Here is a 12,108-nt window from a genome sequence, read left to right on the forward strand (position 1 = left end):
GCAAGTGTCTTTTAACTCTTGAGCTGCAAATTTTAAGAGTTCTTTATATATTCTGCTTGCCAGTCTATTATGAGATACATTATTTGCAGCTGATTTTTACTTTCTTGCTGGCCTTATTTATTTATTTCAGGGACTGAACTTGGAGGTACTCTACCACTGAGCTGTAGCCCCAGCCCTTGTTATTGTTTATTTTGAGATGGGGGTCTCACTAAGTTGCTGAAGCTGGCCTCAAACTTGGAATCTTCCTGCCTCTGTCTCCCAAGTATCTGGGATTATGGACATGCACCACTGCATCTGGCTAATTTTTAACTTATATAATAATTGTGCATATTTATGGGATGCAATGACACTGATGCATTTGTACCATGTATAATGATCAGAACAAGGTGAATAGCATATGTATGCTCATTTCTTTGTGTTGGGAATATTTAACTTCCTCTTATTGCTATTTTGAAATATACAATAAGTAATTGCTAACTGTAATTACTCTACTGTGATACAATAGCACTAAATCCTTCTAACTTTTTATACCCTTCTCTGTATTCTCCTCCCCTCCTCTAGTAACTACCATCCTACTCCCAACTTCTGAGATCATCTTGTTTATAGCCTACACATAAGGTCATTCAGTACTTGTATTTCTGTGCCTGACGTCTCAATTAACATGATGATTTCTAGTTCTATCCATGTTGTCACACATGACAGACAGGGTTTCATTCTTTTCATGACTGGGTAATATTCCATTGTGTGTTTATATCACATTTTCTTTATCCCATAAATGAAATTTTCTTAATTGCATGTTAGATTTTTCACTGCCAGCGTATACAACTATGATTGAAATTTAAATGAATCTTGTTTCCTGCAAACTTGTTAAACTTGTTTAATAGTTTTTAGTAGACTCCTTAGAATTTTCTGAATATAAGATCATGTTGCCTATGAACAGAGGTAGCTTTACTTCTTCTTTTCCAGTATGGATTTTTTAGAATTAATTTTCTTGCTGTTACTGTTGTAACTGGAACCCCAGTACAGTTTGAGTTGAAGTGATGAGAAAGGACATCCTTGCCCTATTTCTAATAGAGAAATATTCAGTCTTTCTCCCTTAAATATAATGTTGCTCTGGCTTTTTGTCAATGCCACTTATTAGACTGAGGAAATTCTCTTCATAGTTTGTTCAATATTATTGCGAATGGGTGTTGGATTTTGTCAAATACATTTTCTTTTTTTTAATTTAAATTTTTATTTTTACAGACTGCATTTTGATTCATTAAACACAAATGGGGTACAACCTTTCATTTCTACGGTTGTACAAAATGTAGATTCACTGTAAATTGATGATTACACAAATGGTATACCTTTACGCCATGTACAGACAGAGAAACAACATGTATCCCACTTGTTTACAATAAAAAAGAAAAAAAAAAGAAAAAAAAATGTAGATTCACACCATTCATGTAATCATACATATACATAGGGTAATACTATCTGTCTCATTCTACTATCTTTCCTTCCCCCACCCTCTCCCACCCCTCAAATACATTTTCTACAGCTTCTGGGACAATCCTGTTTTTTATCCTTTATTTCACTAATATGGTACCATGCTAATTTTTCTATGTCAAACCAATCTTTTATTCTTGTGATACATCATGCTTGTTCATGGTATATATAACCCTCTTTTTTACAGATAATCTTTGATATGTTACCAGATACTGTTTGCTAGTAATTTGTTTAGGTGTTTTACATCTGTATTCATAAGGAGTATTGATCTATAGTTTGCTTTTTTTTGACATCTCTTTATCTGGTGTGGTATCAGGGTAATACTGGCATAATATAATTAATTGAAAAGTGCTCCCTACTTTCCTAGTTTTGGGAAGAGTTTATGAAGGATTGAAATCAATTTATCCTATTTGTCTTTTGATGTTTGTTAGTGAGATCATGTCGCCCTGAACTTTTCTTTGTTTCTTTAAGGTCAGTAGCAACGTCCCCTTTCATCCATATTTTGGTAATTTAGCATCTTCACCAATTTTTTTAATCAGTCTGGCTAAAGGTTTGTGAATTTTGTTAATCTTTTCAAAGAATCAATGTTAGCCCTCATTTTTTTTTTTTATTCTTTTTATTTTCTATTCTCAATTTCATTTATTTCATCTCTACTCCTTATTACTTTCTCTTTCTACCTGTTTTGGGGTTAACTTTGTCTTCTGTTTCTAAAAGTACAAGGTTAGTATTCACCTGAGGTCTTCATTTCCATATGGATGTTGCAGGTGTAAATTGTCCCCGAGACTCTGCTTTTATTCCTTACAGTGGAAGAATAGAATATTCACATGACCTTTTAAATATAGACACTAAACAGCTGTGTTTCCGGTTGAGCCCTGCTCAAAATTTTAATATAAATAATTTTTTAATTTTTTGTGGATGGACAGAATACTTTTACTTTATTTATTTATTTTTATGTGGTGCTGCTGAGGATCGAACCCAGTGCCTCACCAGTGCTGGGCAAGCGCTCTGCCACTGAGCTGCAGCCCAGCCCCCATAAATTTTAATTTTAAAAAATCATTCACCTACGGTGTTTTCTAATTTCCTCTGTGATTTCCTCTTCGACCCATTGCTTGTTTAGGAATGTGTTTTATTTCCACACATTTGTCAACTTGAATTGTTTTCGCTTCTTGACCTTCTCATTTCCATTGTGGTCAGAGAACACACGCTGCAAGATTTCTGTCTCTGAACTTCTCTGTCTTGGTGTTCACTGTGTTTGAGAAGGTGTGCTCTGGGATGGGATAGAATGTTCTATGAACGTCCCTTAGCTTATGGTGCTGGTCAAGTCTTTAAGTTCCTTGTGGATCTTCTGCCTGGTTATCCCTTTAGGAGCCTGGCCCTGCCAGCTCTGTGTCTTACAGACTTGCAGCCTGTAGAACTCCGGACACTTTCCGTCTGATGCCCCCAGTCTTTAGTCCGTGGTGGTCAGCAGCCTGGGGAACTAGCACTTGCCCCTTTCTTGGTGCCTCTCTGGCAGGTGTATGTTTGTGTGTTTAATGACTTTTCTTTCTGCTCTTCCAGTTGCACCATCTCCATTGCTGTCTGCATACTAACTGGTTTTTGTTTTGTTTTTATTTTTATCATCTCAAGTCTGCTCTACAGCTGACCTCTAGTGACTTTTCATTTTTACTTATTATACTTTTTAACTCCAGAATTTCTACCTGGTTCTCTTATAATTCCCACCTCCCATGCTCTCTATTTAAAACACCGTGTTGTCATGCATCCTTAGTTAGGCATGGCCACCTTCGGTTCTTAGGACATCTTTTAATGGCTGCTCTGACATCTGACCTGCCAAGTTCAATCGCTGTGCCCCCTCGAAAGTACTTCCCGTTGTCTGCTTTTTCCCTGTATGTTGGTCACAGTTTCCTGTTCCTTTGTATGCCTCGAACTTCTGTTGAAACCTGGACATTTCGATCAGGTACTGCAGTGACTCTGAATGTGGGCCCCCCTCCAGGGGGTGGATGCTGTTGCTCATTTGACTGTCAGTGAGGTAGCTGAGCTTACTTTCTGGAGTCTGGCCTTGCCTTGTGCAGCCTTTTGTTTCCTGCTCAGGTTTCCCCCCCAATTTTAATTCCTAGCTTAGCTACCTAGTGGTTGCCCTTAGGTCAGCAAAAGTCACTGGTTGATCCTGGCACAGTGGTGCATGCCTGTAATCCCAGTGGCTCAGGAGGCTGAGGCAGGAGGATCAAGAGTTCAAAGCCAGTCTCAGTGACATTGAGGCACTAAGCACTCACTGAGACCCTGTCTCTAAATAAAATACAAAAAGGACTGGGGATGTGGCTCAGTGATGGAGTGCCCCTGAGTTCAATCCCTGGTCACCCCCCCCCCCAAAAAAAAAAGTCACTGGTTAGGCAAAGTTTTTCTCCTGTATCCTTGTGGCTACTTTTCTCTGCAGAGTTCAGCAGGTCTGAATGTGTTCTCAGCAGACCCCTCCTTGGGGATGCTGGGGACTCACGCATTGGCTATCTAACTGGTTTCTCTGACTTACTTGATATGTCCAATTTCCTGCCTGCCTTCCTAAATTGTGTGCATCATTTTAGTCCACTTTGTTCAAATGAAAACTTCATAGTTGTCATATGCTTCTTATACCTCTAAATGACAGCAGAAATTGAAATTAGTGAATGATTCCTTAAGATTCTGGTTATTTAGAAGGCCCTGTTCCCTGTGCCCCAGCTCAGGTCATATTGTGTTCTTGATCTGGGCTCTGCATGTTTAAGAGGAATGCAGGGTAAGCTACCACATCAGCTCAGCTGTCCCTTGTATGTGTGATAACATGACCATGTGTGTCTAGTGAAACTCCCCGTGCTGTTTGAGTCGTTGCCCATCTGTGGACAGCACGTCTGCTTTCTGGGGTGCAGTGAGACCCATTGTGATGCTGGTGATTCTTCCATGCTGGGCAGATCCTGAGACAGAGCCACTGGTACCACCCAGCCACAGCCTTATTGGTTCAGAATAGGGCCCCGTCCTAGTGTCCAGTTCCAGTGCTACAGATTAACCACACGCTTTTCTGAATGGACACGCGTACACTCTGCTTTCTCTCTGTTCAGGACTTGGTCCCGCATCAATGCGGGAAGCCTCCTCTCTTTGGCCAGCTCCCTTCCTTCTTGGCAGCTCCTGCCGACGCTGGCTGCACCTCATCACCCTCCCCCAGCAGGGCAGAGGCACTCAAGCGAGGCAGGAGCCTTCGTAGACCCAAATGTCTTCTCTCACATACACACATCTCAAGGAGTGTTTGGGTTTTGGTTTGGTTTGGCGCTGGGGATGGAACCAGGGCCTACCACAGGCTGAGCATGTGCTCATCCACTGAGCAGCACCCTCAGCCCTGGAAGTTTGTTTTCTAAACCATGACTGACATCAGCAGCAGACATCACAGATGCATTGTGCTTTGATGCAAAGCTGAGCAAAAGTCAGAATATTTATACAGTGTGAGGAATTAAATACTTGGGTCAAGAACTCTCTCTGTGGAGAGCACACAGCAGTTCTTAGGACATAGTGCTACTAGCTTTGGGGACATAGCAGTTCTGCTGGCAGACTTTTTTTTCTTTTTCTGCCTTCCCCTCCCTCTCTTCTGATGAGCCTGAGCAGGCTGGCTGCCTGGCTTGAGGAGTCGCAGGGTCCCTGTTCTCTGGATTTACTGGATTCCACTTCAGCAGCCACAGATGGGCTGCGTTCACCTTTGTGAACTGGACTATCAGGAACCGAGCAGGAGCCTCACAGTTACCATGTTTGCTTGTCCTCTTCCAGGGAGATGACAGTCTATCTGCAATTACCTTTGACTCAGACTTTGAGACGGTGAGTATTCGTCTTGACCTGTAGCTGCTGCTTACTCTGCCCTACACACTCCTCAGATGGTAGACAGGTGTACCTAAGCCAGAATACAGTCCTGACTGCTCCTTGGTGTTTGAAAAGTTTCAGTCCCATAGTTGGATTTAAATAATGTAGATTATAATTTTAAAACACTTTTCCAGATCACTTCTGGAAGTGAGCAAGATTCACCTGAGGCCAGTGACCAGGTTCTATCCTACATCTGGTTTTGGCCTGCTTCACTGCCCCAGTCCTAACATGAGGGAAGGTAGAGCTCAGTGAGGCAGGCAGAGCCCACTTCCAGAGCCAGCATAGCCTGGCCAGCAGCCAGGCCCCTGGGGTGCTGGGAACCAGCTGGGAGGGGACATGGAATAGGTGGTCAGGCCCAGAGGCCAGCAATGGCACCCTAGTTGGCCTTTCTTAGCTTGTTTGCCATTGTGCCAGGTGACAGAGGAAGCCTACCAACTGCTTGCTTAGAGACAAGCAAAAGAAGCTTGTCACTGTAGATGGTTCTAGCAAAGCAGTGGTGTGTCAGCACTGAGTGAACCAGCAAGCTTGACTCCACTCTAGGGCATTGTCCCCATGGAGGAGCTCTGTTGGAAAAGCTGAGAAGTGTCCCACAGCTCTGGGGATGTGGACCCATGTTATCCCCTGGAGGAGCAGCGACCCAGGAGAGCCCCTAGATAGAATTCAGCCGACCTCAGACTTAGGGTTCGCTGTGTCGGCCAGAGGGGAGCGAGGGAAGTTCCCCGTCCAGTGTGAAGTGGATGAGGAAGATGAGGTTGAAGGGCGATGCCGTTATCCCCTGAGATAGAGCTGGCGAGGATTAGAACCAATCTGCACCCACTTCTGCATTTGACATCCTGGTTGTCACGGCAGACAGTCCCACACGTGGGCCATTCCTTCTGGACTTGTCTTCCTTGATGGGATTTGCAGTACTTGAGGTTTCATCCTGCCAACCCCGCTGTGTGGACACAGGTGTGCACCAGTGCTCCAGCACTGACCTCGGGGACAGGTTGCAGGGAGAAGGTGCCTTACCTGGGCTCCCTTCTGAGCTCTAGGAGCCCCCGCCCTGAGTTTCCTGTTGGGGACTTGTCTGAGAGCACGTGGCGCCCCTCAGCCTCAGTCCTGCCACAGGGCTCCGCTGAGCTCACTTGCTGTGGTCCCCTCACACCACCTGGGCCCTGTCAGCACACAGCAGGGTTCCGTAACAGGAACCACTTGGGAAGCGCAGGAAGCTCAGCAGGCTTTACATCACCTCTTCTTTCTTACAGAAAGCAAGAAGGAAAGGTTTCCACAAGCCTCCCACATCACCAAGTGAGTATGAGCAGGCCTCCTGCCCCTCTGTGTCCCCCCTGACTCTGGAGTGTTTCCAAAAGCTGACTTTCCCTGGTGTCCCAGAGAAGCAGAGGACATTTCTTTCCCTGTGCTGTGGGGTAGGTGAGACATGGTGGCATTGGGACCAGCTCCATTTGCTTTGGGACCTCAGGTGCATGTGCTTCTGGGGTCCCCACCTGTCCCAGGCACCAAGCTGGCCTCAGGCTGCAGCTCCTGAGTGGGGCCCAGCCACCATCCCTCTGGGCCTCCCATGAGACACAGCACATTGTGGCCTTTTCTTTTCTTCTTTCTTTTTCTTGGTTTCTCAAAAACAGAATGCTGCCCAAGTTAAAGGATGTTTTTAGGTTAGGATTCATTTCTTGAGCATCAAAGCTGTTCACCTGGGCCCAGTACTGAGAAGGTGTGAACATTCCGAGGCGGAAGGGAAGTTCACCTCTTGGTTCCTCTTGGGGCTTCCCGGGCTCATTTTGCTGCCAGGGTTCCTTTGTCCTTAGCAGGATGAGGGTAGCTTTGTTCCCCCTCCACGGCAGCTCCTGTTGGGACTCCTTGGCCATGATGGGGCTGGTCCAGATGCTGCAAGGCCTCCAGATTTGTCTCTGTTGTTTCTAACACTGCTCTCAGGCACAGTGACCTGTGTGCTATCTTACGCACCAGCAACCCATGGCCTTCCTTATCACCTGAATATGTGTGTGTTTTTGTTGTTGTTGTTGTTGTTTTTTGTTCATTTTTGTTTTTGTGGTGCTGGGGATTGAACCCAGGGTCTTGTGTTTGCGAGGCAAGCACTACCAAGTGAGCTATCTCCCCAGCCCATGTGTATGTTTTTTTATATACATTTATAATGTGTTTCAAACACATTCAGTGGTACACGTGATATATTCAGAGAATACAAGTGAACTTCTATAGTGGACAGAGAAAACATTACAAAGGTACATTCTTGTAAACAACATGTTATATGTCATGAATAAATATACATATTAGAAAGAAATCATTTGGCAGTTTGGATTTTCGAGGTCTGTGTTTGTCAGCTTTCTGTCACTATGACCAAAATACCCAGCAAGAACAGCTTAGAGGAGGAAGTTTATTTTGGCGCACCGTTCCAGATTCAGTCAACTCCGGCGTTGCTCTGGGCCCAATGTGAGACAGAACACCTGGCAGAAGGGTGCGGCGGGTGAGCGCTGCTCCACTCAAGGCAGCCAGGAGGCAGAGGGGGTGGGGGAAGGGAAGGTGCACTCTTCCAGGGCACGTTCTCCGTGACCCACCTCCTCCAGCCATGTGCCATGACCAGGGTGGACTGATTAGGTCACAACTCTTCAATCATTTTACCTCTGAGTGTTTCTGCATTAATAGGAGCTTTGGGGGACACCTCACCTCCCAATGGTAACTATGCCCTTCCTTGGAAAACCTTGAGAATTGACATAAAGATACAGATGTTTGGGTTTTAAACTTTTTAAATTTAGAACCATTTTGTTTCAGTCCTTCAGCTTGCAGGTAACTAAAGTAAACATCATTCACTATTCTTAGGGAATGTCAAGCATTTCAGGTGTTGGAAGTCATCATAATCAAATTGTATTCATCTAAGTTCGGTAAAGGTCAGGATTTTTTCCACCGGATTCCCAGAGGCCAGAGCTCTTAAGCTGGCCGGAGCCAGGGCTGTGCTGGACCTGGCAGCAGGTCCTCACCCCGTCTCTACCTGCTGCCTCCGCTCTGCTCCCTCAGGACCCGTGTGCTTCCAGCTGCCCCTCCGGTCCTGCCCTCAGCTCATCGGGGACTTTCCGCTCCCACAGTCCTCTGGTGCCCCTGGAGCAAAGCTCACGTGGCCTCTTCCGCCTGTGGTTCATCACTGCCCCACTCAGGGACAGAGTCGTGTCCTCCTAACCTTTCTCACAACCTGTTGCTCTGTCTGGATGTGAAATGCCATGACAGCAGGGACCCTGTCTGTCCTGTTCACGTCACAGCTGCTCTTCACGAGTGTCTCATCAGTGTGTGTAGGCGTGCTGTTTCCAGAGAGTTCCAGGCACTGCTCTGTGAGGAGGGTGGGGCCGCCCTGAGGCTCCCCTTCCTCGGGTTTGATTTCCAGGCATATCCAACACCAGCACGTTCCCTCTGCTCTGTCTTCCTTTTTCCTTCTATCCCAGCTTTTAAAAATTCTTAGTGGGGAATCCCTACACTGTTCATTGATAAATCCTCACACCTTTAGAAGGGTAATGTAATTTGTGGGTCCTTTTTTTTTTCTTTTTTTTTTTTTGCGGTGCTGAGAATTGAACCCAGGGCCTTGCACTTACAAGGCAAAGCACTCTACCAACTGAGCTATCTCCCCAGCCCTGTGGGGCCTTTTTCTGATCACTAATTTACTTTTGTAAACGACAGTTTAAATGAACATTTAAAGTAAGAAAGGCCATCAGAATATCCCTAAGAGGGGTCTTGTGGCCCTGGGTACACAAAAACGCATCCAGAGCATTGAGTTGTGAAGTCTTGGGAAAAACCTCATGTAATCAGAGTAGACTTAAAATTTCAGGACCTCTACAGACATAAATTTCATTGCTATTTAAAACATATGTGGCTGGGCACAATGACATGTAATCCTAGTGACTCAGGAGGCTGAGGCAGGAAGATCACAAATTCAAAGCGAGCCCTAAGCAACTTAGTGAGATCCTGTCTCAAAATAAAACAAAAAAGGCCTGGGGATGTGGCTTAATGGTTAAGTGCCCCTGGTTCAATCCCTGGTACCAAAAAAGAAACAAATAAATGAAATAAAATATGTGTTCCATGATTACATTTATATTTCCACACATTTGTCATATTTTACATAATTAAGGAGGTGAAATCCCAGATAAAAAATCATTTTAAACTGTTTTGTCTTTCTAAAGCGCATGTGTTGGGGGCACTGATATTTTCCAACTCTGAAACCATAATATTGTCTTTTTAGAGTCACCCTATTACTCTAAGCCAAGAAAAGCAGCATCCTGGCGGTCTCTCCGGACAGTGGGGAGCATGCCTCTGAGTGGCAGAATGTCCCTAACCCCACAGAAGCTCTGGCTGGGAGCCCCAAAGCAAGGTATGTGGTTGCTCCCACTGTGGCCTGGCTGCTCAAGTGTAGGGTTTTAGAAACTGCAGGTGAGTTTGAGAAGGAGCTTTTGACATCCTTGTTTGAGTCCTGTGGTCTTAGTCTTGCAGACACTTAGCATGTGGTCAGAGTTGCATGTCATACGTAGACCTCGGTTCTGTTCAAGTGATGCCGTAGCCTCTTGGTCTCTGGTTGTCTCTGTGCCACTCAGTGGCAGTGGTGTGTGGGAACCAGGTCCTGCCAGTTCCCAAGTTCAGCTGTTACATTTTTTAAAGTTTTGTAGGCCAGTGAGTGTCACACTAGCAGTTCGAAATTGGGCACGGTGAAAATATTTATACCATGGAAATGGGCACATGCTGAAAAACGGGGCTTCAGGGATTTTTTTTTTTTTTTTTTTTTTTTTTTTTTTTTTTTTTTTTTTTTTTTGTACCAGGGATTGAACTCAGAGGCACTGGACTGCTGAGCCACATCCCAGCCTTGTTTGTATTTTATTTAGAGACAGAGTCTCATGAGTTGCTTAGTGCCTCGCTTTTGCCAAGGCTGGCTTTGAATTCATAGTCCGCTTGCCTCAGCTGCTGAGATTACAGGCCTGCGCCACCACACCCAGCCAGGGATTTACTTTTGAGAACTAATCGTTACACATTTATCAGCACACCACTGACAGCTGGTAGCACAGGGTGATGTAAGCCTTCTTCAGCTCAGGAAGGTGGATGAGAGGCAAACCCCCTGTTGTGTGTACCTGTCATATTAGACCCATGCACACTCAAACCAGGAAATCTAGCCCAACCCCTGAACTCCATCCTCACCTTGGAGCACACGTGAACCCACCCCCCAGCAGCACTCCAACTGCCTGACCGAAGCTGTGAGAGCCCAGAGTCAGACCTCCGGCATTCTGCCAGCAATGGTGAGCTTGTCAGTGATCTAGGGCACAACTGAGGAAAAGCAGAAAGGGAAGCCTTTCTCAGCCAGGCTTCCATTGTGCCAACCTCCCTTAACTTAGAGTCTTATTTAAATTTATTGTATAAACAGTATTAGAAACAAATACAAATAGCAAATAATAAAAAGTTTGAATCTCACCAAAAATAATTGGCTTGTTTTACGCCTCTGTATTCCTCCCTAGTCCTCCATGAATCCTGCTCCTTTCTGCAAAGGAGAGCAGCTCACAAGCCCTGGTGACAGCCATCTTACTGTGCCCCTGTTGCTTTGCTAGTTAGGAGTTAGAGTTGAGGCTTAAATAGTTCCAGATTCCTAACACATTAGGGGTCATATTAAAACCAAAGTAAACCAAGTCGGTGGTGCACACCTGCAATCCCAGCTACTTGGGAGGCTGAGGCAGGAGGGTCACAAGTCTGAGGCCAGCCTGGGCAAGTTAGCAAGACCCTGTCTCAAAATAAAAATAAATAAATAAATAAGGGCTAGACTTGTAGCTCAATGGTAGAGCAACCCTGGACTCAATCCTCAGGCCTGGGTGGGGAGAAAGTAAAATTGTACTAGTTTTGCCTCAGAAAGGGTGCTGTTTATAATCTGTTTGTTATTTAAAATCTAAGCCTATTAGTTCTCCTTTTGTGACTCCTTTCCTTACTTCTTTTGCCATGATTAAGCTCTGTGTTTATTTTTCTTTTCTATATCATTACTATTTTTGTGTGTGTGTTTGCTTGCTATATTTGAAAGTACCAAAAAGTGAAAGTTTTTTGCTCTTCTTTTTTGTTTTCCTCATAAAAGGATAATTTTATTAACTTTTAGGTTTTCCTTAAGGCATAGCCAAGAATTCTTTCTCCTTTATGATGATTTCCTAAGAGGCTTGTGTATCTTCATCTAGGTCACGTCCCTGGGACTACCGTCTACAGAGAGAAAGAAGATATGTATGATGAGATTATAGAGTTGAAGAAGGTAATAGTCTGTCCGTGGCTTACTGATTTAGCAAGGCCAGCCTTCAATAACAATGAGTTCAAAATCAGTGTCACTGCAGGGACAGCCTTCCATAACAGTGGGTTCAAAATCACCCAGTCAGAATGTGCCTTAAGGACTGCGTTCAGGTTGGCATGAGAGGGTAAAGCAGGACGTTGGCAGCCAGCATGACGAGGAGTCAGGAGCATCTCACCCGAGCAGCATAGCATGGCAAGAGAGCCTAGGCAGCCTTTGGTCCAGAGAGAGCACTTAGGTTTTAGTCCTGTGACCACGGAGGCTGCCTGTAGAGCACACGCACCCGTACACAGATGTCTCAAGCAGAGTGCAGGTTGCTCTTAAGGGTGCCATCAGGAGAATGCCCATCTTGTTGGAAGACTGTTCTAAATGGACGTGAAAGCCCTGGCACTGAACACTGGTGCTGTGGTGCTCTTTAGTGCTCTGGGAGGGGTCTTTTTGGCTAGAAATGT

At 44.9% G+C, this 12,108-nt stretch overlaps 1 protein-coding gene across 3 annotated transcripts in view; it reads left to right on the top strand.

The window, feature by feature from the left end:
* The window catches only part of Iqce (IQ motif containing E), a 47,308-nt gene that overhangs the window by 3,065 nt on the left and 32,135 nt on the right, over positions 1-12,108 (top strand). For all 3 annotated transcript variants that reach the window (XM_047533181.1, XM_047533183.1, XM_047533182.1), the window contains exons 2-5: positions 5,272-5,319; positions 6,606-6,648; positions 9,596-9,724; positions 11,553-11,623. In XM_047533181.1, the coding sequence (XP_047389137.1) occupies positions 5,272-5,319; positions 6,606-6,648; positions 9,596-9,724; positions 11,553-11,623 (291 nt within the window). The remainder of the gene's footprint in view (positions 1-5,271; positions 5,320-6,605; positions 6,649-9,595; positions 9,725-11,552; positions 11,624-12,108) is intronic.

Source organism: Sciurus carolinensis, chromosome 18 (assembly GCF_902686445.1).
Source record: "Sciurus carolinensis chromosome 18, mSciCar1.2, whole genome shotgun sequence".
NCBI classification, from domain to species: Eukaryota; Metazoa; Chordata; class Mammalia; order Rodentia; family Sciuridae; genus Sciurus; species Sciurus carolinensis.